The sequence below is a fragment of the Bubalus kerabau genome, chromosome 7, assembly GCF_029407905.1.
Source record: "Bubalus kerabau isolate K-KA32 ecotype Philippines breed swamp buffalo chromosome 7, PCC_UOA_SB_1v2, whole genome shotgun sequence".
In the NCBI taxonomy this organism is placed as follows: domain Eukaryota; kingdom Metazoa; phylum Chordata; class Mammalia; order Artiodactyla; family Bovidae; genus Bubalus; species Bubalus kerabau.
In genome coordinates, this window is record NC_073630.1 from 48508871 (window position 1) to 48535853 (window position 26983).

Genomic DNA, 26983 nt, shown 5'->3' on the forward strand with positions numbered 1-26983 from the left:
AGACATGACTGAGCGACTTCAATTCACTTCACTTCTGTCAACTAAAAAGAGAATGTGTTAAAAAATGTCCAATTATGATTATGCACTTATTTATTTATCTCTTTAGCCAAATTTCTGTCAATGTATTCTAATGGTTTGTTATTGTGCTAAACATTTAAGGATTACTGATAAATGTGCTTTCATCATCATAAAATGCCCAATTGCAATGATCTACACCAATCATCTTTATCTCGACATCCACTTTGTCTGATATTAGTATAATCGTGCTTGTCTTAAGCTGTTTGCATGGTAAATCTTTTTTCATCCTTTTAGTGTCAATTTATCTGTATATTTGATATGTAGCCTTTACAGACAGCAAATAACACTATTGAGCCATCATTTGAAAAACGAGAACTATTACGTAGAGATGTCAATCTCTGGTCTCTCTTGAAAACAGAAGGTATGGCAATAATAGGCAGCATTCCCATTTGGCAACATCTGGTTGTGCAGCTGCTGCCCCATATCTATTCAGAATTTCTCTCCAATCTCCACTCTTCTCTATTGTTTTCCAGGCACTGGGGCTGAGTTGCCATTTTTCAATGGGCTGTTGCTCTTTTTCTCACAGAAAAGAAATTTTTCTTCAGGTAAATACCTCCGCTAGAATATGAAGACACAATACATATAGAAAGGCTATGTGTTTAATGACAAAAAGGAGACAGCACATAGCTGGCCCACTTTCGACATGATGTGACCTGTCTGGCCCCCATAGGTGTTGGAGTTTTCAGTTCCTATTGTAATAAACACTCGAGTTCTGTTTGAGTTGATAGGACTTTGAAAGTTAGAATGCTTCTAACTAAACTATCCTCAAAAGAGAGGATGGTTTCATCCCAGGCATAGGCATTTTCTTTTACAAATGCCTGTTCGCTCCTTGTAATGTATTTTAAAAGCAATTTCAAGTCTATGTTAGTGTGTATGTAATAAATACATGTTCCCAAATGAGAAGATAACTTTATTCTGATCAATAATGCCCAACCAGGAAGATGCTCTGATGATCAAAACACATTTCCATAAGTCAAATAAAGTAGTTGAACCAACAGTTAGATCCCAACTCCTCTGCCTTGGATTTTAAGGGAAATTAACCCGGTGGCTCAGTGGCAAAAAATCTAAAGAATCTACCTGCAATGCAGGAGACACAGGAGATGGGGGTCAGATCCCTGGGTCAGGAAGATCCCCTGAGAAGGAAATGGCATCCCACTCTAGTATTCTTGCCTGGAGAATCCCATGGACGGGGAGCCTGGTTGCCTACAATTCATAGGGTTGCAAAGAATCAGACATTATTTAGCATGCATCAGCCAATAAGAGATACCCCCTAGTTTCTGATGTAAAAATTTTGTGGAGAAAGACCAATGCGAGAAGCTTCTTATGCTAAGATGGACAAAAGCTGGAGAAAGTTCCATGTCCTGGTTCCCATCTGGGTCTGCCAATAGTTCCTATTATGTCCCCGCTATAAGGAGGATGTCCCAAAACCTCAAACCTACTCCCATTCTCTCCAGGAATGGCAAGATGGATCCTGAACAGCTGTGTCTGGGCTCAGAAAAACTGCGAGGAGGTTGCTTGCTTTGTAAAATTGCTCCAAAATTCTGTGAAATGAAATTCAAAATATACTACAAGGGCCATAATGCAGGACTATCTAATCTTTCAGATACTGCTGCCCTTCTGGATTCACCTCTGGGTGATATTGGTAGGTGATGGTGGTTTGGAGGCTGTGATGAGAGTCACTACTCACTCCATTTGAGATCATCACTAAAGAAGGGCCAGAACCCTACTGGATTCATTTTCTAAGTGAGACACATGGCTGCTTCTCTATTTTCCTCCCTGTGCTTCAAATCTGAGGCTTTCTGAATTCCGTCATCATTAAGACTGCCTAAATCCTTTTCTAAAATAGAGGCTGAGTCAGAGAACCTCTTCTGCACAGTTTCTTCCAGCTTTGATTTTCTATAACCCTAGGAGCAGAGAATGTTATGTCACTTCCGTCCCTAGATGCCAATCTCTACTTGTTGCAGTGTTTGTGCATTTTGCACAAGCTCCCTGGGGGTTTCCTGTCCGTCTTTTTCTTGTTGTAGTTTGTTTGGTCATTCTGAAGGTGTGGACAAAAGGAATTGGGCCAGGGTGGCCATCTGAACGGGGAGAAGTTTTCTTCTTCCATGTGAAGTTGCAGGGTGTGTGTGTATTGCAGGAGGTGGTCAGAAGGGGAAAGGGAAAGAGATAGTCTATGAAGCATCAGAACCAGTGAGATAGACAGGCACCAATCTGAAGGCTCAGCCATCTGGGCTCAAGTCCTTCCTCTGCACCTATTAGGTGTGACACTGAACAAGGCAATTAAGCACTGTGGGTCTCAGTTTTGTTATTTGTAAATTATGAAAATAATACTGGGGAGAATCTGTGGTCCTTCATATATAGGTCTGTTCAAATAGATTATGAGCCGCCTGAACTAAGGTTATGATTCATACATTTTCACAGTCATGATGCCCAGAGCAGAGTCTGGTACGTAATTTTATCAGTCAGGCATGAATTTGGCTATAAGTATTAATAACAGAAACCCACTGACAGTGGAAAACATGGAGGTAATTTCCTCCTATTATCAGAAAACTACAACGGTGCTGGTGTTAGTTAAGGTGCTCAGCGAGACACTTTTCCCTCTTTAGCTTTTAATTTAATTTCGTTTTTAATGAAGCTTTTGAGGACCTAGGTTCTTTCCATTTTTTTCTCCTTCATCCTGTGCACTTTGGCTTTTGTTCTCATTCTCACCAACTTATAGCCCCAAAGGAGCTGCCACATTACCAGGCATCAAACCCATGTTTAAGACAATAGGAAGGATAAAGAGGCAGCACAAATCATTTCTGTCTTTTTAATAATGAAAGTGAGAACTTTTCCCAAAGCCACATCAGATTATGTCCAATTGGCTATAACTGGGTCTCATGACCACCACCAGCTGCAAGGGATTCTGGGAAAGTAAGTGCCTGGCTTTCCAGCTTCAATAGTGGGAGGCAGCAAGCAGAGGGAGGGATCAATATGGCCAATGGTTCAACAAATATTTTAAAATAAATACAACTAGAAAATAAGCTGGAAAATACTTCTCTTTTTTCAAGTGGAGTGTACTGTGCAATTATTTTGAGGAGATGAATGCTTCATTGGATATGCTTTTAAATATTCATACTGCTATTTTGTTTTTATGTGGCAAAACAGGAATGAGCTAAGTGTTCTCTCACAGGTATGGGCAGGAAGTGGAACTAGAGGCAAGGTCAGACCCCGTGAAGGACTTAGCTTGGAGGGATTTTACTTTGATGTTTTCCTCAGAGAATACTTTGCACATACTCACCTTCTGACCAGAAAGACATTGCTTTTCGTGAGCTACAGTTGGTCTTCTCCTCACATGGCCAGCCAAGTGTAACTTGTTCAGAAGTTCCTGGTTCTGACTGGTTTCCATTCCCTTCTGATTCACGTACATTTCAACGGAAGGGTTACACATTCACAGGGAAAAGGAAATTTCCCAGAACACAGCATGGACACGGGATGCAGTGTCTCTTCACTGAAGAGCAGGGCTATTATAAATAAAAGGTGCATGTGAGTCACTTAACTTGTGCCTGGCAGAGAAGAGGCACGAAATACATCTGAGATAGTATTGGTTTATGACTGTTAATAAGAGTGATGTTTTTAATCTCCCTGACCACTTTGCCAACAAGCGTCTCCTTTTCCCCGTATTATCCTGTTGGGTTTGGACAAAATGACAGGACGCAAGGTTAAACTACACAGGTCCCTGGTTCCACTCCTACTTCCCAGGGGCTTCTGGGAGAACCCAGGCGGGCAAGACACACTTGAAGCTGTCTCAGGTGTATCTGAAGTACTCTGGTTGGGTAAACTGTTACCACACAGACTCTGGCCTTTTAGGGAGGCAATCTGAAATCCTAACTGTTGTGTTCAGAAACTTTCTCCTCACAGTAACCACTTTATTTCCTGGTAGAATTTAATTCTATCAGTTTTCTGAACACAACGAGAAGGAAGTTATGTACAACTGATATTCCTGCATAAAAGAAGTCCGAAGTTCTCTAGCAAAGCTCTCTTCTATTCAGATGGAAGTACATTTGAATGCATCTCCTAATAATGGCTGATTTACAATGCTTGCTTGATTTTCCATTGTATTATACATTAGCACAAGGAGAAAGGAAGAGGTTGAGGGTTAGGTGTCTTGTTTGCACGGCACTCATTGACTACAGGGATAACTGGGAGGTACAGAGTCATTTGTTTCGAACTTTTCTTTCATCTCCCCTTCAGACTTTTGGAGGTAATAAAACATAATGATTAAGGGACCAGGATCAGCAATCAGAGACTCTTGGGTTTAAATTTTGCCTTTGCCATGTTATAACACTGAAACTTTCGGCCTGTTCTTTTCTTTAAAAAAACTGAAGTATAATTGACCTATTATTCAGAAAGAATAGTCCTTCTGAATCTCATTTCCTTATCTACAAAGTGGGCAAATTAACACCTATCCCACAAAATTAATGCAAGCATTAAATAAAACAGTATGTGAGAAAGTGTTTTGTAAAGTGTTTGGTCTCAAGTGCAGAAAATGCAGCCCAAACAACTTAAGCAAAAAGAGAAGGTATTTTGTAATAGACTGGTAAAACATACTAGTCTATTAAAAACAATAAATTAAAAATAATTTTTTTAATGAAGTAATGCTTTCTCATAACTAATTTTAGGAAAAAAAACTCCAAATGGTGATTAGGGTGCTTCTTCCTCTCCTTCCTCATTCTCAGTTCTGCACCCCAAAGACAAATGCCATTAAGAGTTTCTGGTTTTAATACATGTTGTAGGAATAGAAAAATAGAGTGTATTGTTTATTAGGCTATGTTTAAATATATGTATTATAAAATGTGTATATTACTAAAAAGGTACAAAAACTACCAATAAATCATTTGTCCATTTAAAAACAACAACAAAAAGAATGTATTTGACTCACATAATGAAAACAGTTTCAGGTACAGCTGGATCCAGGGGCTTAAACACTGCTGCTGCTGCTGCTGCTGCTGCTAAGTTGCTTCAGTCGTGTCCGACTCTGTGCGATCCCAGAGACGGCAGCCCACCAGGCTCCACCATCCCTGGGATTCTCCAGGCAAGAACACTGGAGCAGGTTGCCATTTCCTTCTCCAATGCAGGAAAGTGAAAAGTGAAAGTGAAGTTGCTCAGTCATATCCGACTCTTAGCGACCCCATGGACCGCAGCCTACCAGGCTCCTCCGTCCACGGGATTTTCCAGGCAAGAGTACTGGATTGAGGTGCCATTGCCTTCTCCACAGCTGGGTCCAAATATAACTCTACTTTGATTCTACTTCCCTCCACTGGCCCCATCCTAAGATGGGTTTTCCCTGAGTGGAGCAAGGGGGTACAATAACTCTACCCTTTCTCCTCCAGTTTCAAGTCCATTGGGAAAGAGAAGATGCATCCTTCACAACAGTCCCAGCAAAAATGTCACTGCATCTTACTGGCTCTGAATGTATTATTCTGGAACTAATGCAATATTATGACTGGTCAGGAACCCACTTCTGGAGCAAAGGGTGAATCAATACTACTTTCATGGACTGAAAATGCAGCGGTTTCCAAGAAGGAAATTGGGGTGCTATTGCCAAAGGAGTGGTGCATGGATGTTCACAAGGTCGGGTAGGAGAAAAAGCAAATTTCTCCTAGAATGCCATAAAAAGGAAAGTGAAAATGGACTTTAATACCAATCCTAGAATATCATAGCAGAGGAAATCTTTCTTGGCCCTTAAATAAAACTAAGTGAAGAAAGTGCTACTTCATACAGTAGTTATGAACTGATACAAGTCTTACTTCAATAACAATGAAAATACAGATTTCATTTTTTTTTTTCTTCAGTTGGATGGACGATTCAGAATGGGAAACCAGAATGTTTCAGGGTGAGGTAGAGTGGAGGGCAGCATCTGGAACTCAAAATAGTCATTAGTTAAAGGCACCTATGCCCATCAACAGAATGCAGAGTGGGAGGGACTGAGCCCATGAGGCCTGAGTACTCAGTGTGTCAGGTGGGCTGATGCCAGGGTAGAGGCTGGAGGCTCTGAGTGCCCAGAAGTCTCCATCTTATCTTGTGCAATGGCTGCTCCAGGACAAGATCTTTAGTTTGAGTTCTGCCTGCCACTGCCTGCCAAGCAGAGGTTTCCAAACCCGGTTGTACCCCAGAATTCTTGTTGTTTCAGTTGCTACATCACATCCGACTCTTTTGCAACCCCATGGACTGTAGAGGGCCAGGTTCCTCTGTCCACGGGATTTCCTAGACAAGAATACTGGAGTAGGCTGCCATTTCCTCCTCCAGGGGATCTTCCTGACCCAGGGATCAAATCTGTGTCTAATGCTTGGCAGGTGAATTCTTTACCACTGAGCCACCTGAGAAGCCCATACCCTAGCTAGTTTTTAAAAAGATGATTCCAGGAAGCCCTGCTGGCAAAGGATTAACTTAGCCTGGGATGGGGCCCAGAAGTCTAGACTGTGAACAAGCTTTCCTGAGGTCAGGACAAGGGTCTGGGTCTCTAGGAGCCCTGGCTTTGCTTCCCCAGTTGCAGTCCCCACTCTGTACTGGATGGATCTGTTGACACTGCTGTTCCCTCCCTGGAGTGTGAACCCCAAAAGGCAGGAACTCACGCAGCTTTGGGTACCAGTACACAACAGAGTGAGCACCCACTAAGCATTTATTGAAAGCAGGCTGGAGGGCAGACAGGCAGGCAGGCAAGCCGCCTTTTCCAATGTGGGCTTTTCTGGTGGGGGGGAGGGAGCTTCTATTTCTGGAAAGAACTGCTGTGATTAAGGAAAGATCATGGCAAAAGAAGGAGAAAAAGGGCACTGGGAAAGTGAAAGTGGTTCCTCCACACTACTCATTATTTTAAAGGACTCCTCCATAACTTTAATGAGGAAGCGAGAACAGGATGAGTGGGACTACAGGCAGGGCACTGGGTTAACTTCACTCCCCATGTTACAGATGATAAAACAGAGGCATAGGCACATCCTTAGGAAGTGACACGGCTGGGACTCTGCAGCCTGAGTGGGTAACTGCTACCTCACCTGCATCTCACTTCTCACAGGTGTGGAAGCACGGTCCTGGAGAAAACATTATGCATTTTTGCAGGGTGTCCATTTCCATCTTAGACATCCAGCAAAAGTAAATCAAGAGCTGAGGAAATCAGGGGACAGCAAAGGGCGTCTCAAGAAAGAGACCATTGTACACCTCTCCAAACAAGCTATTTTCTGTCTACTTTTTATTCCCCTGCTGTGCCCTGAAGGTCACTTGCTACGTCTGCACAACTCAGTGAAGTCACGAAAAGGAATACTTGGCCAGGGAATGCAGGGCTGGGGAGGGACTGCGGGGAGGGGACAGAGCTGGGGGAGGTGAGGCAATTCCACAACAAGGACTGCCTGGCCGGCTTCCCTGCCTAAACCAGCCCAATGACCTTCTTTCCTCTCAGTGACCACTCCCCCGGAGGCTGCCCTGCTCAGTCACAAACAGCCCGGGAGTTGCCCGCATTCCTGTGACCAGCTGGTGAGGTGCTGCTCCTTGGGTCCCAGGTGAGATAGCGCTCTTTGAAGAGCTGGAAAGGTGGGTGTGAAGTCGAGGTTCATTTCACTCTTCTCAGAGTGTGCTTACTGAGTCTGAAAATGGGGCAGGGCATCCAGCCTCTTCTAGGAAAAGGATTTGAACATTTTCATGGGAGAAAACGCACTTCTTCTTGACAGAGCCCAGCTGCTCTGAAGGGGAGGAGGAGGGCGGTGGTGAGAGGGCTGAGGAAGGCAATGGGCGGGGGCAGGAAGTGACTGTTTGGGGATCCGTTAATGCCCTTCAAGAGGACCTCAGCATCCTCTGGGTTAGAGAAAAGAGAGATGTGGAGTGAGGAAGGTAGATGTTTCTGGATGTTGTCTGGTGTGGGTGGCAAGGAAAAGCCATCTGCTTAGGAGAGGCACAAAGGGAGGACCCCGCAGGCTCAGACTCACAGCCGGGACCCCGTCGCTTAGGGTACCCAGGCATTAGAAGACTCCAGGGTCTTTGAGGGGGTGAGGAGTAAACAGTTTTCCCAAACCCAAACCCAGGAAGGAGGCACCAGCTTGGTAGCTTGCTTTGTTCCCTGATAACTTTGTTCTCCCCTCTGGACCAAGCAAGCCCTTCTGAAACCACTTGGTCATCTACAGCTCTGAGAGACTGAGAAGGGTGAGCCTTCTGCGAGCTGAACTGGAGGGCTCGAAGTGAAAAGCTTAAGACCAAGGAGGTTTACCTGGGGTTTAAGAATTCTCTTTTATTTAAGAGGGCTTCCCTGGTGGCTCAGAAAGTAAAGAATCCACCTGCAATGCAGGAGACTCAGGTTCGATCCCTGGGTAGGGAAGATCCCCTGGAGAAGGGAAAGGCAACCCACTCCAGTATTCTTCCCAGGAGAGTTCCATGGACAGAGGAGCCTGGTGGCCTACAGCCCATGGACTTGCAAAGAGTCGGACATGACTAAGCGACACACACACACACACACACATTCTCTCTCTCTTTTTAAGACAAAAACATCTCCTTCAAGTGTTAATTATGATCCAAGCATTTTTGGAAAAGAAAGCTTTGTAGACATGTCCAAAACAACCTGTTTTTGCTGTATGCTTTCAGTGAAAAACCTTCCAGTTGGCAGAGCCCTCCTGAGGGGTTGGACCAGCTCAAAAGGACAGGGGTGGTAGGTAGTGATGGAGAGCTTGAGGCCAAGATGTGGCCTCAGGGATAGTCCTCTATTCCCGCCCCGGATCCCTGGGGCTTTACCATAGTAACCAGGCCATGTCAGAAGTGCTTCCCTTGATGTCACTTTCTGGACTTCTCCTCCTACCTGTCACTCCTTCTTGGAGCCTTTCCTGGCCACCTCCTCCTCCCACAGCTTCAATAGCACCTTTCAGTGGATAGTCCTGAAATCCTTATCAGCAGTTTTTCTCTGATAACTAAGAGCTGCCACTTACTAGGAATGTTCTATGTACCAGGCTCTGGGTTAATTGCCTCTGATGAGAGCTATACAGTGTGGTGCCTAAACCCTGGGCTTGGGGCAGACCACACCCCTTCACATCCTGCCTCAGCTATTATTGAATGTGTAACTCTGGGAGATAGTGGAGGACCGAGGAGCCTGGTGTGCTACAGTTTATGGGGTCACAAAGAGCTGGACATGACTTAGTTGTCTGTACAGCATTCACCTTTTTGTGCCTCAGTTTCTCTGTGCTCTAGAATGGGGGTAACAATACAACCACCCCAGAGGGTTCTTGGGAGGCTACATGAATTAACATTTGCAAAGTGTTTTTAATAGTGCCTGTATGAGTGTTCAGTAAACGTTAGCGATTCTAATTGTGTCTTTCAAGCACCACAGCAAGTCTCTAAGGTAAGTATGATTATCTCTATTTGCATATAAGAAAACAGAAGGCTCAGAGAGGAGGGTGAGCCCACCTAGACTCTGCAGTCCAGCACTTTCTCTGGTACTCTGTAACAAAAATAACAAGTGTGCCTACTTTAAGGGAGTAAGTAAAGTGGCAGTGTCAGGCTTCAGATGCAGTGAGTTCTGGAATCTGTGATTTTAATCACCATACTAGATTGTCTTTCTGTAATGATTAGGGAAGGAATAAACACTCAATCCCAGATTTTAACTTTAAAATGGCATCTGCTTTGAGGTTGGAGAAGGCCTTTGACAATGCAGTTGACGCTCAAACCAGCTCTTTAGAGGCAGCATTGATCCCTGTGGGCAGGCTTAAAAATGTGAAAATGGCCTGTCATCTCGTATCTCATTTAACCTTCCTAGTGATCCTTGGTGGTCTTACCAGCCTTGTTTTATAGCTAAGGCAGAGTCAGAAATTTCCCCCACAATACTGCAGTTAGTATATGTGTCTTGCTTTAAAATTCCTGGTTGGGTACCAGAGCTATAAATAAAACAAAATGAAACAACTCATGCCCACTGAATCAGACTCTCTTAGGGTGTGGCCTGGGCATCTGAATTTTAAGATTCAGAATCTGATGTGTAGCCACCAAACACTGAGAACCCCTCCCACTGACACTGCCTCTTCCAAGGGCCAGAACTCCCATTTACAACCGTCTGCCCAACATCCCACCTGGGATCTTACCCTTAGCAAGCTTGGGCGAAACTTGCCCTCTCTCCTGTCTTCTCAGGGCCTGGTACACCATCCATCATCCAGTCTCCCCTGCTGGGAACTCAGTCATCCCCAGCTCCTCTTCTCCACTGCCAGTGTACCCAAACCGTGAAAACGTTTGAAGCACTCCTGAAACCGTGTTGCCTCCACTTTGGTAATAGCCTTCATCATTTTTGGTTTGGATTGCTGCTGCTGCCCCCTAATTCATCACCCTCTGCCTGTCTCCATTTCTCCCTGGGGTCTTCCCATCCCTTCTCCTCTGTCCTCTCCATTCCCGAAGTCTAGCCCACATCCTTTCTCCTGCCAAACTAAAAACTATCTCAAAACTCACTTTTCTGCTTAAAAACTTCTACCAGCACTAGCTTCCTGGTTAATAACCACGCACTTTAGCAGAGCAAACCCAGCCCCTCCCTCCTTGGCCCAAAGCTCCCTCTTCAGCCTCGACTCCTCCCTGGTGGCACAGGCTGCGTCCCAACCACACTAACTTTCCCCCATGCCCCATACAAACTGTGTCCCTTCACAGTCTGTGAACACTCATGTTGTGCCTCCTGCCTGAAATGGGCTTCTGACCTGGCTTGGCTGAAAAGCTTCTACTTGTCCTGTGGGACCTTCAGAAGTCACCTCCTCTGGGAAGCCCTCCTGGAGTCCCCCATGGAGACACACACTGCTTATTCTGGCCTTCCCCTGCACAAAGCTCCATCTTCAATCAGAGGATAGCATTGGAATGATCTGATGACACATCTGTCTCTCAGTGAACTCCTCATCCCACATTCACATATTAAATGTCTCCTACTGCCAGGTGCAGGCCCAGATGCTGGGGATACAGATGAATAAGACTGAGTTTCTGGCTTCAAGTCTACAGAACATGGCAGAGAGGAGGGGATGGGCCACTTCAGAGAGCACATAGCAAGTGCAAGAAGCAGTGGCAGCAAGCCGTATGCTGCCAGTCTAAGGATGCAGAAAAAGAGTGGCAGGAGATGAGGGGGCAGAGATGCTGAGAAGAAGGAGATCTGGAACGGCCACGAGAGCCTCCCTCAGGTAGCCTGAGACAACCCCTGTTGTGCTTAGTGGCTCTTTTGTGTCCGACTCTTTGTGACCCCATGGACTGTAGCCCACCAGGCTCCTCTGTCCATGGGGTTTCTCCAGGCAAGAGTACTGAGTGGGTTGCCATGCCCTCCTTCAGGGGATCTTCCCAAGCCATGGATGGAACCCAGAGGTCTCCCACACTGCAGGTGAATTCTTTATAGTCTGAGCCACCAGGGAAGCCCACCCCTAGGCCAATGTCCCGGACTCACATTGCTATGGAGATGGTAGTTGGGAGGATCAAGATAAGACTTGTGGCTCAGAAAGATCCCTGTGAGTTTCTTGAGATTATTCCTCATCCATCTTTACAACGGCAGCACCTAGCCCAGTTTCAGGAATACAGCAGGCCCTGGAGAGACAGGGGCCAAAATAACAAAAAAAGCACGCTGGGCAAGAAAGCCCCTCACAGCAGGAAGGGTCTGGAGTCAAGGACCCCGGAGGGTTTGGGATTCCAGGTTTGCAGCGACTAAGCCTCGTTCCGCCCCCACCCCCTGGGGGTGCCCGCAGGTGCTCGACTCTGGCCATGCTGGCGCTGCTCTGTGCCTCTCTGGTCCTGGTGGCCTATGCCTCGGCCGACCAGGTCCAGCAGCAGATGGGCTCCAACACGGAGGAGCAGATCCGCGACATGCACGCCAAGGTGACGGAGATCTGGCAGGAGATGATGCAGCGGCAGGCGGCGGCCATCGACCCGGACGCGGCGCTCCATGCCGTCTGCCGGGTGCTGCCGTCGGCCACTCTGGAGGCGGAGCAGCCCCGGGTCAGGGGCCTCGTGCTCTTCCGGCAGCTCCGGCCTGGCGCCCTGCTGGAGGCCTTCTTCCACCTTGAGGGCTTCCCGAATGAGCCCAACGGCACAAGCCGCGCCATCCACGTGCACCAGTTTGGGGACCTGAGCCAGGGCTGCGACTCCACCGGGCCGCACTACAACCCGATGTCCGTGCCGCACCCGCAGCACCCGGGCGACTTTGGCAACTTCGCCGTGCGCGATGGCCAGGTCTGGAAGTACCGCTCCGGCCTGGCTGCCTCGCTCACCGGCCCGCATTCGATCGCGGGCCGTGCCGTGGTGGTCCACGCGGGCGAGGATGACATGGGCCGCGGCGGCAATCAGGCCAGTCTGGAGAACGGTAACGCCGGCCGCCGGCTTGCCTGCTGCGTGGTGGGTCTATGTGGCCCCGGGCCCTGGGCACGCCAGGCGCAGGAGCACGCGGAGCGCAAGAAGCGGCGGCGCGAGAGCGAGTGTAAGGCCGTCTGAGCGCTCCACCTAGGTGGCCCTGAGCTCCGACCGCGCACCGCAGACCCCTTCTATGCGCTCTGGGAGCCCTTTCATGCCTCGACTCCCCTCTAAATGCCCCTAGACCGCTCCACGCCCGGACTTCTCTCCAGGCTCCCGAGATTCCCCCCTGTGTGCCTCAGTGCCGCCTTGCCACAACATACCCCAGTATCACTGTACGCTGTGACATCTCTCCCAAGGACCCCAGGCCTTTCTACACCCTGACATTCCTCCAAGCGCCCAAGATGCTCTCTATGTGACCCAGGACCCCTTCTACGCATCCTGGGGAACCCTGGGACCCCTCAACATCCTGACGCCTCTTCAAGGACCACGATCCCCTCCTTGAGACCCCAAGCCGCCTACCCGCTCACCTTGATTTTTCTCCTTCCCCTCCCGGAGACACTCTGTACTCTGGAGTACCACTTCTGCCATGGCTAGGATCTAACTGAAAATCCCCTTCACTTCGAGGTCTTCAACCGTGTATATTGAGACACCCCCCTTTCATCCTGAGGGCACCCCGAGCTCTGAGGAACCCCCAGAGATACCGAAGTAAACCCATGAACCCTGAGGGTCTTCCAGACTCTCTGAGGTCCCTTTCCACCTTGACACCCCCATCTTTACCTTGTGAGCCCTGAGATCCCTCTATGCCCTAAGCACCCACCTACCCCCACCTCCTATGGGCTCCCTCTAGGCATTCTGAGACCTCTCCAGAATTTGCCTACTACCACTCCCCCACCTCTGCCCCCTAGCTTGTGCAGCCTGCACTTAGGTGCCTCTTCCAGGTGTCGCCAGGTATTTCCCCCCCGCAACCCCACCCTCAACTCCCTCAAGAAAGCAGCTCCTTTGGGGGTTGTTTGACAATGTTTGCATTGCACATTAAAAACTCAGCAAATCAGTACTTCATGGGGGCCTTGGTTACTTTTTTCTTTTTTGATGCTTCTTCCTGGCTCAGCTATTTTTGGGGAATGGTAAAGATGTTTCCCAAATCCCTGCAGGACTTCTCTTTCCTCCCTACCTAGCTCCTCTGCACGGTTTAATCACCTATTGATCCTTATGCATTTGGGTGGAGCTGCAAGACGGAGGAAACCAAGATCTCTTAGGGAAGTGGCAAAACAAACAAAAAAACAGCTTCTTGGGCTACATCCCAGAGCTGTAGAATTCAAAGGGAGAGGAGGAAATGTATTTCAAACAACCTTTCCAGTGATTCTGGGCTTCCCTGGTGGCTCAAACAGTAAAGAGTCTACCTCCAATGCAGGAGACGTGGGTTCAAGCCCTGGGTTGGGAAGATCACCCTGGAGAAGGAATAGCTACCCGCTCCAGTATTCTTGCCTGGAGAATCCCCGTGGACAGAGGAGCCTGGTGGGCTACAGTCCGTAGAGTTGCAGGGACTGACATGACTGAGCGACTGGCACTTTCACTCCCAGTGATCCTGATGCTGGAGCCACTGGCCTGGCATGAGGTGTGTATCAACTTGCTGGGCTCTGTGGCCTTTCACAGCTGCCTCTGTGTGAAGCCTGAGGTCCATTTCCCAGATGGCAGAGACAGGGCCACTGAGGCAGTGTCACTGGGCAAGTTGCAGGGAAGTTGGTGTTGGTATCTGAAGTTGTCAGCCTTCTCCACAACCAGGACAATGCTCTTCTTGACTTTTTTTTTTTTGGCCATGCCATATGGCATGTGGAATCTTAGTTCCATGACCAAGGATCAAACCCTGGCCCCCTGCTTTGGAAGTGTGGAGTCAATCACTGGACCACTAGGGAAGTCCCTCTTCTTAACTTCTTGATTACAAAAACAGTTGGAACCAGTGGGGTCCAAAGGTAGGTTGGTCTTGATCAAGGGTTGATGAGGGAATGGTTCTGCCTCTCCTCTTGAAAATTATAATCTATACACAGACTAGATCAGTCCTGGGTATTCACTTTCATTTATTAATGAAAGTATATTAACTTTTTAGCTTCCTGGGATAGACCCATTTGCTAGCTGTGAGTTTTCCACCCTGGTTCTTTACAGGCAGCTTCTGTTTCTCTCAGACTCTTGAGGCAGTAAGTCAAACAAAACTTTAGCCAAAAACTCATCCCCAGTGGTTATTTTTACCTCTTACTAGGACTAACTTGTTATTTAAAAACCATTCCTTGAACCCAAGTGACAATTGGGAAGAAAGACTATTGCCTGGTGAATTTGCTCCACCAACTGGTTCTCACTGGTTTTGAAACTGAACAGGACTCTGCGAGGCCTTCCCAGGGATACACCCCTTGTGTTCCCATACCCACATCCCCCAGTCTGTAGAAGAACTCTAGCCTGCTGGGCCTTCCCCGAGTTCTAGAGAGCAAATGGAATCAAAGAAGTGAGAAAATGCAGAAATAAAGAAAAACCACCAAGCAAGACAAAGTAAATGTTCAGTTATCAAATACTTATAAATGTAAAATAGTTATATTTTGTTATATTTAAATAAATGTTTAGTTATAAAACAGTCAAGGACCTTTAGTTCCTCCTCAAGGGCTATAGAGAATGTAAGCCATATCCTTGAGCCATTTTGCAGATACTAAACCCCCTACCAGGTGAAAGAGGTTCATGGCGTGGTGACAACCGTGTAGACCCCAGACCAGCTGGAACCAGAAGGTTGATGACTGAGATTCCTGAAACATCACTTTGTCTTCATCACCAGCCAACCAGAAGGATGTTCTTGAGTAGCTCATGCACCCTGTGACCTTCTCCTTCATCTTAAGAAACCCTTCACTGAAAACCATCAGGGAGTTTGAGTCTTTTCAATGAGCTGTCCATTCTCGCTTGGCCCCACATTGGGTGCCCTTTCCATCACCACAACCCAGTGTAAGTAGGTTGGCTTTACTGAGTATCAGGCAAGCAGACCCCAGTTTGGTTTGGTAACAGTCTGAAATATTATTTTAAACTGTACAGGTTGGCACTGATAAGGGATTGGTAAACCATGTATTTAAATATCCTGATCTCAGATGCATTCCCTATCCCCACAATTAAAAGTTGTGAAAACAGGCAACAATTACATAGGAACACACAATGGGCAAGAATAAAAAGCCAGCACCCCATCTTTGACACTGCTGCCCAGATTACAGGTTAATTCAGGATTGTCAATGGAAGTTTGTACTTGTTTTTCAGAAGGGGCTGGCGCCTCTCATTGTTTATTTTCTGTCTTGGTCCATTTGGGCTGCTATCACAAAATACTGCAGCTTGGCTGGCTTATAAACAATAGACATTTATTTCTCACAGTTCTGGAGGCTGGGAGTGCAAATCAGGGCACCAACATGGTGGATGAGAGCCTCTTTGGGTCTCATAGCCTGCACCTCTTTGCTGTGTTCTCACGTGGTGGAAGGGGTGAGGGATCTCTTTCGAGCCTTTTTTAAAGCACCCGTCTCATTCAAGAGTGTTGAAGAATTGGCACTTTTGAACTGTGATGTTGAAGACTCTTGAGAATCCCTTGGACTACAAGGAGCTCCAACCAGTCAATACTAAAGGAAATCAACCCTGAATATTCACTGGAAGGACTGATGCTGAAACTGAAGCTCCAATACTTTGGCCACCTGATTTGAAGAATTGACTCATTAGAAAAGACCCTGATGCTGAGGAAGATTGAAGGCAGGAGAAGGGAATAACAGGATGAGATGGTTGGATGGCATCACCTACTCAATGGACATGAGTTTGAACAAACTCTGGTAGTTGGTGAAGGACAGGGAGGCCTGGCAGTTGCAGTCCATGGGGTTGAAAAGAGTCAGACGTGACTAAGTGACTGAACAACAACAACAACTCATTCAAGAAGGTTCTCCCTTCATGACTTAGGGACCCCTACCAAAGGTCTCCCCTCTTAACACCATCATATTTGGGGGTTAGGATTTCAACATGAATTTTGCAGGAAACACAAACATTCAGGCCATAGCACCTTCTGTTTTCAGTTTCTCTCTTCACTACCTTTGACTCCGCTAGACTGAAAAGATACCCTGGCAGATCCGCTTCATTTCTGTTCTGTCCATTCATGGACATGGGGTTGATGAACTGCTCTATGGGGTTCCTGAGGCAAGAAACAGAAAAAGGAAATACTAGAGGGGCAAATTACGGTTCACTGTAAGGACAAGGAATGTGTATAGCACAGTGACCAACAGTTCAGGCTCAGGTAGGAAGGCCTGTTTGGAACCCCAGCGGGACCACACTTATAAACTCTGTGACCTAAGTGAGTCACTTCTCCTCTCTGGGCCTGAGTTCTCTCATCTGTAAAACAAGATTATTACATTGGCTTGTTGTGGTGATTAAATTGTTACTACTGAGAGGTGTATAGCATAGCGTTAAGGCCTAAGGATCTAATGAATGATTAATTAATAATAATAGCTTAAGGTCAGAAAAATAGTTACCTAGTAATGGATTCGGAGAAGGCAATGGCACCCCACTCCAGTACTCTTGCCTGGAAAATCTCATGGACAGAGGAGCCTGGTAGGCTACAGTCCATGGGGTCACAAAGAGTTGGACACGACTGAGTGACTTCACTTTCACTTTCATGCCTTGGAGAAGGAAATGGCAACCCACTCCAGTATTCTTGCCTGGAAAACTCCAGGGACAGAGGAGCCTGGTGGGCTGCCGTCTATGGGGTTGCACAGAGTCCGATGCGACTGAAGCGACTTAGCAGCAGCAGCAGTAATGGATTGGATGGGGGCTTCCCTGGTGGTGCTAGTGGTAAAGAACCCACCTGCCAATGCAGGAGACACCGGAGACAAGGGTTCAATACCTGGGTCAGGAAGATTCCCTGGAGGAGGGCATGGCAACCCACTCCAGTATTCTTGCCTGGAGAAACCCATGGACAGAGGAGCCTGGTGGGCTACAGTTCATGGGATCGCAGAGTCAGATACAACTGAAGCGATTTGGCACGCTCGCGCAGTGGATTGAATGACCTTGAAATGTAGTGAGGATTGTGTCACTGGAAGGATTCAAGTAAAGGAAAGGCTGCTACCTCTTTGGTTTGGAAGAAGGAGTTCCACATAGATTAGGAGGCCAGCTGAGATGAATTCTGTGATCACAGCTCTAAATGAGGGAAAGACTGGCGGCCATAAGGGCAGGCATCTGGTTCCCGGCACAGAACCGGATATGTACAACCAAACCCGCCTACAGGACCCCAGTTGGCCCCTTGAGGCTATTTTCACTCCTCTACTCTTACAGATCTATTTTGTTAATCTCCTTATAGTTGCTGTTTTGACTTCCCAGCCAGCTTGCTAATCAGTTTGCCTATTTGACTCACAGGGTTTGCGTTTGTCACTGAGACTTAAACACACACTTGTTTTGATTTCTTTTTGTAAAATTAGAAGCGTTTGATGTAATGACTCTACCTAGACACAGCTGGTAAAGTGAGAATAATGCTCAAGTTTGCACAGTGTAAACACAATGTCGACAATAATTAGAAATGCTATCTTTAGATGTTTAGGATAAGCTTTTTCTCAGAATTGCAGTGCATTTTTTTCCAAGTGGGGCTTTTCAGTGCATGTATATACAGAAATACTAAAAACGTAAGAAAATAGAGCAAATCAGTGAGAGCTTTGGTCAACTTGAAAGATGACAGGAAATAAACCAACTGATTTTAGATCTGGCGTTTTTGGCTGATTGCATAAAATCTTTACATTCTCCATATTTTTCACAACTAGCATATGATCTAATAATTTTAGGTGACAGATTGCAAGTGATAAGCTGCTACAGTTTGCTAGAAACTATGCTCAGCCCAGGCTTGGCCTTCAGCGAGGGTGGGTGGGGGGGATAATGTAAGTAATAAAGATAATCAATCACCTACATTGGGAAAATTACATTTTAATTTCAGGTAACAAAAAATATATAGTTATGATACACGATGATGGTAGAATCCAATAAAACAAGGTCTACACCTGAATAGAAGTTACTTCTTTCTTTAAATCAAAGTACAAAACAGTAGCTGGTGTGCTTTATTAAGTCTATTGTTTTAAATTTAATAGGCTCTCACTGGCCTTCGCTACGATCCCAAAATATATTCCTGGGCTCATATAGATTTCAGAAAGTCATACTTGTCAGTATTATGCAAACTTTGCCTAAGCATCTGAAAAAAATCCTCATTTAGTAGAGAGGTGATGTGAAAAGTAAGGCAGCACATCTATATCTATCATTTTAAATTGCCATCATGCTGTATCAACTTATTTTGTTTTTGTGAGCAACCATAATATTGAGAGACGGGGCCTTCTTATTTTTCTGCTTCTCATTTCTAATTAGATTCACTGTCGAGCTCTCTACTGCATCTCTATGATCTTCAAATTTTTCTCTGTTCAGAAAGACATCTGGAAGACAAGGAATATATAACAATAGTGAGTTAAGGGAAACCCTTTGGCGTTTAGACATCCTAACTGAGCCGTGTGAATGTACCCTCAATATTATTAAGGAGGAATATTTGTTCCAAATGGAGGCTTCCACAGTGAAAGCCAAGGGCAGGGGGGAAGGTGCTCAAATAGAGCCAAAGAGAAAGAGGGCACCAGCTCATGGAACAGGAAATGATCCAGCCAGGAGAGCCCCCCAGGTTTTGGAGGAAACCAAGAGGGGCAAAGGCATGCTGTGATTTGAAAGAGACAGAAAAAGATAACTCCAATGAGCAAGCAGCTGGTCTTTGAAATTCTTTAGAGAGAAGATTGGACTTACATCTGGACCAATTCACATGGTGAACTGGGGTGCAAATGCTCCAGTAGGGATAACACATCCCCCAATTCACTCCGACACATGAATGGCCGACACTAGAACTCTTTTTAGAACTTCACCTCATGATGTGGTGTGTGTTTGGGAGTGAGGGCAAAGAAAGAGGAACAATAACGGGAAAATGAATTTAGCTTCCTTAAGACTGCCGGCGGGGAGGAGGGTCCCGCAGGGGCTGAGCTGAATGCCATCAGAGGCCTCCTAGCTCGAGAGGCGTCCGAAATAGATGTTTCAAGGGAAGAAGAAGGGGAGGGGGAGAAGAGGTGGGCAGAGGAGGCACAGAAAGAGAAGAGGATTAGGGGTGAGAAATGCCTGGTTTACAAAAGCCAACCCATTTCTGTGAACCTTCATTAGAAGAATGACAAACACTCACATGTAAAAATCCACACCCAAAGGCTCTCAGGTACAGAGCAATCACAAGAAATGCCACGTGTGCACTTCATTAAGAGACCTGCCAGCTCAGTTTCATTTATCCAGACTGCTCTGCATTCTGCTGGCAACTGAGCTGGAAAAAAATAATGGAAGGACAGACATACTTGAAGAGGTAAACAGAGGTGGGAACATTCTAGCTACAAAATAGGACAGATGATGCAGAAGCCAGGGGAAGGGAGAGATGAGATGACATTTTTCTTAACAAACAACAACTGCTCCTCTCTCCAACTCTACATTTGCCAGTAATGTAATATTGTGGTTTTTAAGAGAAAAAATACAACAAGAACAGACATGTGTGGTGCAGAGACAATTCTGTTGGCAGCCTATTCAAATCTACTCCCAATTCTTCTACACTTCCCAAGACCTGATTTTGTTTCAGTGTTCACCCTTTTAGAGTCTCCATGTCCAGGGACAGGCTTCCTCGATAGACCTAAACCCATCACAGAAAATCCATCTTCCTTGCTAAGGACTGTTTAGACATAGGCATGTGACATGATCACACAGGCATGTGACAATTTTGACCAATGAAATGTGGCAAGTCCTAGGTTGCATGAATGTGTGCTCAGTTGCTCAGCTGTGTCTGACTTAGCAACCCCATGAACTGCAGCCTGCCAGGCTCTTCTGTCCATGGAATTTTCTGGGCAAGAATTCTGGAGTAGGTTGCCATTTCCTCCTCCATGGCATCTTCTCAACCCAGGGATCACACCTGTATCTCCTACACAGGGAGGCAGATTCTTTTACCACTTAGCTACCTTGAAAGCCCTGACAAGCACTGGGTTACTCGCTCTTAAAACACACACATACACACAACTTCCTTCTGCCTTTGGACAATATGTGAGAACAAGTGATGGCTGGTGTCGTTGCAGCCACGTTGTTAGCACGAGGAAGTATCTGCCACTGAGGCAGGCAGGGCAGCAAGACAAAATGAGTTCCTTGATAACTTTCTTGAATGAACCAGCCCTGAAATGCCCTACTTCTGAGTTCTTGTTATGCAATATAATTCATATCCCTATACTTTAAGTTTCTTAAAAGTGTGAACTGTAGCTGAGAGGATCCTGACTGATGCAGGGTTATTTGGTGGAGTAGAAGACAGAATGAAGCACACTTTCACAATGACTCATGAAAAGACAAAAGACAACTGTTAAGTAATTGCTGAAACTCTTTAATGTCCTTGGAATCACGTTGGATTAGAATAGCAAAGGAGGAACAGTGTCACATGTGTACAGGGCAATGTTCAGATTACAAATACGACAGGATCAACTCATTGGCTACAATTTCATCTAATAACACAAGACCCCCAACCCCAAGCTGATTGGACATACAGAATTTAGGTGAGCATTTCCTATGACCCTCTGCCCTGAACCTCACTCTCTGGGACTCACAGCAGTTTTCCTATCCATGATGGAATGTGCTGGAGCTTATTATAAACCCTGCTTTTCAGCAGGTGATGGAGGCCCTAAAGACATGCACCTGGCCAACTGTGTGTCAAAACCAAGGCTATAGTAGGGAAGAGATTTTTCTTTTTATTATCCCTGTATTAAATCTGGCCATGTTTTCCTGTGGTGGCTCTGGCGTCCTACACAGTAGAGCTCAACATTTGCAGGGAGTTTAGGCCTGGTGCAGCAGGAAAACAATTGCTGTGGCTGCCGGCCTGAGCAGGAAGCTTTGCAGCTGCATAAGTGGGCTCCCTGGAGTGGAAGGCGGGGAGAATAGGTGTGGGTAGGGGGAGGGGCTGGAGCACAGAAGGATGAATGACTGGGGCCTTGGGCCCCGTAGGGCAGGGGTAGATGTGTCCAGCTCACCAGGAGCCACGGTGCGCTGACTCAGGCATGCCGCATCCTGCTAGTGGGGGTGACCTCAGGTGAGTGGGGGGAGGCAGCTGGAGGTCTTTCCAGGTGCATCTGGTAAAAAAACAGGACCCTCTAGTCTGCACCCTGCCCTCCTTCAGATTGAGACAGTGCCAAGTGTGATGGAACCTACCCTGCTGGCCAAGTGATGCCAGGAGGTAAAATGTGGAAGGGAGGTGTTGGGGGAGGAGCTGCTGGCCACCCATGTACATGTAGGATTCACACCTGGGATCGCAAGCCTGGTCTAAATATATCTGATTTCTAGGATGAATTGATGAATTTTCTACCTTTCCTACCTTGGGAACTTCTCTTTTCTCTTCAGGAGTCTCTCTCAAAGAAGTGATTCCAGTTCTCAGGGACATTTTGAGCTTTGGGATCTGGTTTTAGGTATTCCTGGGAAATAAACTGCATTTGGCAAAAGGAAAGGTCTCATTTCATGAACCCTGAACACCCTACAGCACCAGATGCTGCCTCGAAAAGCTAATTTTATTCCCAAGGGAAGCCACAGGTGGGGGTGACCACTCTCTACTTTCCTGCGTTTAGAGCTTGAATTTGGTTCCACACTCTGCCTCCCCAGGCTGTAATAAAGTGACTTTGTTTTTCCCTCTCTTTCCACTCTAGGGCCACAAGCTCTGCCTTGCCCCTAAAACCTCAGTGCCTGGTGCCACAGAGCGGGTGGCCGCAGCATTCTGCTGCAGGAGCAATGGCTAGAGATTCCAGGCGGTGGGGAAACCTGGATTAGCCCAGAAGCAGCTACACTTGCCACAACCCACAGGACCATAAAGCCCTAAATGCAGCCTGGGTTGAAGGCAGAGAACCAGCATTCCCAGGTTTTGGCTCCCATATCATCTCAGAAACAAAAAATCAAAACACCATCGGAGTCCCCTTCCTCTCTGCTTGTCCACAACCCGCCATCACTCCAGGTCAATTAATCCTCTAGAATTCCAGGCTGGAAAACTCAGCTCTAGTAGTCAGCAGACAGGTCTCAACAGGCGTTATGGATTTCAAACCAGAAGCCTAGCCTTCTGAGCCCACTTAAGCCCCTTTCCACTTGCCATTTGTGCCAGGACAGACAGTGCTGCAGGCAGGATGCCAAGAACATCCACGCTGGGAGGTCCCACCAGGCCCTGATGTGAAGAGAGGAGCCGTGCGCCCTCTGGACCCACTATGCTCAACCACACCTTACTCTACAGCCACTGAATCATGACAAAGACGGGCACCTGATTAAAAACCCCACCCGTTTCAAACCCTTTCCATAATTTTGACCAACAACTTTAATTGATAATAGAAAAACATCTTATCTCTAAATAAAACTAATGCTGACAGAAAAGACCGATGCTGAAAACCAGCCATGTGGCTGACATGAGCCCGTGCCTGGCCACATTTACAGCAGTGCGGCTTCCACAGAAAGAGACGCTGAAAAGCTTGAGGACCCGTGTTTAATAAATCAAACTCTGCTGGCATCATCAGAATATTCACAGTTTGCAACCGGATCCGTGTCCCTTCTCACTTGCAGACTTGGAGGTGTTTTAGGAGAAAGTGACTTCTTCGCTGAGCTGTTCTGATGTGTAATTCTTTACGTCTGGAGTACCTTCGACATGGCATCGTGCCCGATCTCTTTCCGCTTCATGTTTTCACAGTGTTCCTTGTGCCTCCTCCACCCTCTGCAATGTCCTTGTCATCTTCCAGGGTGGAAACTTTGGCTTCTGGCTGGCTGGACTCAGAGGAGTCCCGGCAAGGTTTGGGGCAGGGCCTGTCGGCGGTCAGGCCTCGGGGGGATGGCCCCATCTCCTCCTTCTGGCCCTCCACGGGACTCTCTCTCCTGACTCCTGGGTCTGCAGCTGCCTGCTCCTCTGTCAGTTTCACGGTCTCCCTCCCAAGCCTGTTTACCTCTTCTTCCTCAGAAGGTAGTTGGAGTAATGAGGGATGAAAGGGCTTGGTTTGGTTCCTGTGGCTCTGACTTGCTGGGGAGCTGACAGCAAGCCTCCTGGCATCTTCCCGCACTGCCAACGCCTCGGGAGCAGCACAACTTTCATCTTGCTTCTGAGCCTCCCCTGAAACAGACAGCGGGTGGGGGGGATCAGCATCAGACCTCCAGCTGGAATTCAGCCCTCACTTCCCCTCTCCTCCCAACCTCCAGCCCACTGTGGCCGGGCCTCCGAGGTAGAAAATGCTGCCGAAGGCAACACAGGGCCCACAAAAAAGAAAGCAGCCACTCTGGTGACTCCTGTGTCATTAATTGAAGGAAAGGGGTCACGTGGGCCGTGTCTGTAACCCCTCCTTTCCAGGAGCCTGGTTATCACCTGCTTCGCTCACTGATGGTGACTACTTGAGCTCATGAAATATTTAAACTGAGGACAAAGGTTTTGTGCGTTGTGTAGCTCAGGGAAGATCTGGGGCTTTTCAGTAATACAAAGTGGTTCTGGCTTCTTCAGTGGGGGAAAAAGGAGTAGTTAGGAGAGATTGAGTGCCCCCGACCCCCAATCTCCATCAGCACCTCATTCTTTGATGCCGACCGCTGGTACTTCCTCAATTTTAATAAAAGGTTATATGCAAAAGCAGCTTCAAGCTCCCTACCCCTCCTAACTAAACTGTTCTCCCTAAACTTGTATAATAGAAATTCTCCAGCTGCAACTAGAGGGGGATGAAAGAGAACGTGGGCCCCTGAGAACCAGCCTCCTGCCCCCATTTTCCTATTTGCTTGCTTTGTAATCAGGACAACCTGTTCTGCCTCCTTTTTTTCAGACATAAAATAAAGGGCAGGGCTCTCTAATGTCCCTTTTGAACCTAACAAGCCACAGGGGCTCTGCGTGCCTGGGAAGAAGCACTTGGGGAATGAACTCTTAGCACCTGGACATGTGCATTCAACACCAGACACCAAGGTTCCCAGAAGTCAAGACTGGTTTAGCCCTCAGGCCAGACGGGGATAAAGTGTCTGGAAGAGGCTTGCTGGGCAGATTGCAAGGGTAAGGGGGCTGGGGCATGTTTCCTGGTTCCCCAGATGGAGTCAGAGCAGAACCCACCACAATCAGACCTGTATCAGATATATGCAGGTGCAACTTCAAGCTGAAAGATGGAATTTGGGGGAGCTAAGTTGGACTGTGAAGAAAGCTGAGTGCCGAAGAATTAATGCTTTTGAACTGTGGTGTTGGAGAAGACTCTTGAGAGTCCCTTGGACTGCAAGGAGATCCAACCAGTCCATTCTAAAGGAGATCAGCCCTGAGTGTTCTTGGAAGGACTGATGCTAAAGCTGAAACTCCAATACTTTGGCCACCTCATGCGAAGACTTGATTCATTGGAAAAGACTCTGATGCTGGGAGGGATTGGGGGCAAGAGAAGGGGACGACAGAGGATGAGATGGCTGGATGGCATCTCCAATTTGATGGACATGAGTTTGGGTGGACTCCGGGAGTTGGTGATGGATGGGGAGGCCTGGCGTGCTGTAGTTCACGGGGTCGCAGAGTCGGACATGACTGAGCGACTCAACTGAACTGAAAGGAGAACTGTAGGAGGTTTGAAAGAAAGTTGACTTGTTTGATCACATTTCACTTACTGAATTAAGTAACTATGTGTTTTTTAACATTTGTTTATGCAATCAAATGTTTAAAAGTTTTAAGAAATTTAAACATGGTTGAACCCTGGCAAAAATTCTGAGAAACTCTAGAAGAGATGAAATACTGATGAGATCAGATGGACCATAAGACTGCAACGAAACAGCTAAGATGAAGGGTGGGAAGAATGACGGAAGAGGAGATGACGCAGAGAGAGTGGTGGGTGTGACAACTGACAGGCTGGTCCCTGGGGAAGAGGACTGTGGTCTCCTTCAACAGACAGAGCTTAACCTCTGTCCCCACACTCCAGATCTCTAGTTCTTCTGATATAGATTTGCATCTCACCTTTCAAAAGAAGCCATTTCTTTCTCTTTAGCTCTTTGGATGACCATAGAAATCCCCCAGGAACAAAAATTTAATTCTTTTATATATACTCTAAAGCCTGTGTTTTAGTTATGGACAACTCTCCTGAGAACTCATTGACCTCAGTAAGTATTGTATCTGAAAATGAGACCATTACTTGTGTTTACAATGAGATTCTTGAATGTATAAATGAGTGACTAAAGCAAGTCTTGATTTTTAAAAAAGTAACTATTCAGATCTGTTCAGCCAGGATAGTGTATGTTAGTTCCTAATAGGTTCCCATCCTCCTTCTGCTGAGATCCAACCTGTTGGGAGAGGAACCTTTCCTAAAGCTTTGCTCCTCCAAGTGGAGTCTGTGGACCAGCAGTGGCAGCATCACCTGGCAGCTTGTTAGACATGCAGAGTCCTACCCCAGACCTACTGTTTCAGAGCCTGCATTTTAATAAGGTCACAGGTGATGTGGGTGGATGTTACAGTGTGAGAAACACTAGAACTGAAACACAAATCTGACCATGCCTTTCCCCAGCTTTCAAATCTCTAAGAGCTGTCTGTGCCCAGGGAGCAAAGCCCAAGCTTCTCCTGACATTCAAGGCCTTACGTGACTCAACATCCATCTACCTGCCATACCAACTCTCCTCATATCCCTACATTCCAGCCACACAGAACCCTTCATGGCACCCGGCCCTGCCCTCTGTGCCTTTGCTTATGTGCTTGATGCCTCTATGACCATCACTCTTGATGCATCCAGATGACCAGTTTCAAGAGTGAGCCCTAGCCTCCACCTCCTTCATGAAGCCTATTTGATAAATCTACCCAGAGGTAATCTCCCCACTGTCCTAATCCCCACAAAATTGTGTCCGAACCGCCAAGGGAACTTTGTGCTTTTAACCCTTAGATTGTTACTTACATATAACTATTTTATAAAACCCACCTGAAGTTTAATATCTTACCCAATTAATCTTTTACCCTGGCCAGTGCTCTACACTGGGGGCTCAATAAATAGCTTATTAAACATTTGAATCTATGGACATTTACATCAGTGCCTGAATAAATGAACATATTAGTACATATATTTCAATACTATCCATTAATAAATGAAAGCAATCCTCAAATTAATTTTTTCCAGGTTCAGGTTGCCACCCTAAAAGTTCTTAAAATGGCACTTTCAGGAAAAAAAAAAAAAAAAAAAGATTTCTAACTCACACAAGCATTTAGCTACACCTGAGATAACTCAGGGAGGCAATCACATAATTTTTGTACAAACAAGTGAAAAATGCTATAGTGGTTGTACAGAAGACAAGGGAAACAGCCAAAATGAGTCAGTGTCCAGCACAGCGCGAGAAACTTTACTCAGAAAGGGTAAATTATGGTCTTTTCTACAGTGAAAATTTTCACCAGTGTGAGATGAATAAAATCCTTCTGGAGATTACTCTTATGAAATTACTTCTACCAGGACACTTAATAGTATATTCTGGCGCCCCTGAAAAATTAATTAACCTGATCCGTAACAACCTAACCCCTAAGCCTTTTGCAGTGTTT

At 46.6% G+C, this 26983-nt stretch overlaps 2 protein-coding genes across 22 annotated transcripts in view; one reads left to right on the plus strand and one right to left on the minus strand.

Moving 5' to 3' along the window:
* The window catches only part of SOD3 (superoxide dismutase 3), a 155565-nt gene that overhangs the window by 59357 nt on the left and 69225 nt on the right, over nucleotides 1-26983 (plus strand). For 3 of the 15 annotated variants that reach the window (XM_055588164.1, XM_055588163.1, XM_055588166.1), the window contains exons 3-4: nucleotides 7511-7610; nucleotides 11781-13421. The exons of 8 other annotated variants lie outside the window; for them this stretch is intronic. In XM_055588164.1, the coding sequence (XP_055444139.1) occupies nucleotides 11797-12522 (726 nt within the window). In that variant the 5' untranslated portion in view covers nucleotides 7511-7610; nucleotides 11781-11796 and the 3' untranslated portion in view covers nucleotides 12523-13421. Of the gene's footprint in view, nucleotides 1-5012; nucleotides 5336-7510; nucleotides 7611-10209; nucleotides 10312-11014; nucleotides 11229-11780; nucleotides 13422-26983 lie in introns of those variants that run through there. 4 more of the 15 variants (XR_008717018.1, XM_055588162.1, XR_008717020.1 and 1 more) reach the window with 4 other exon arrangements.
* The window catches only part of CCDC149 (coiled-coil domain containing 149), a 118909-nt gene continuing 112754 nt past the window's right edge, over nucleotides 20829-26983 (minus strand). For 6 of the 7 annotated variants that reach the window (XM_055588156.1, XM_055588160.1, XM_055588154.1 and 3 more), the window contains one exon: nucleotides 20829-23584. In XM_055588156.1, the coding sequence (XP_055444131.1) occupies nucleotides 23157-23584 (428 nt within the window). In that variant the 3' untranslated portion in view covers nucleotides 20829-23156. The remainder of the gene's footprint in view (nucleotides 23585-26983) is intronic. The other variant, XR_008717013.1, reaches the window with a different exon arrangement.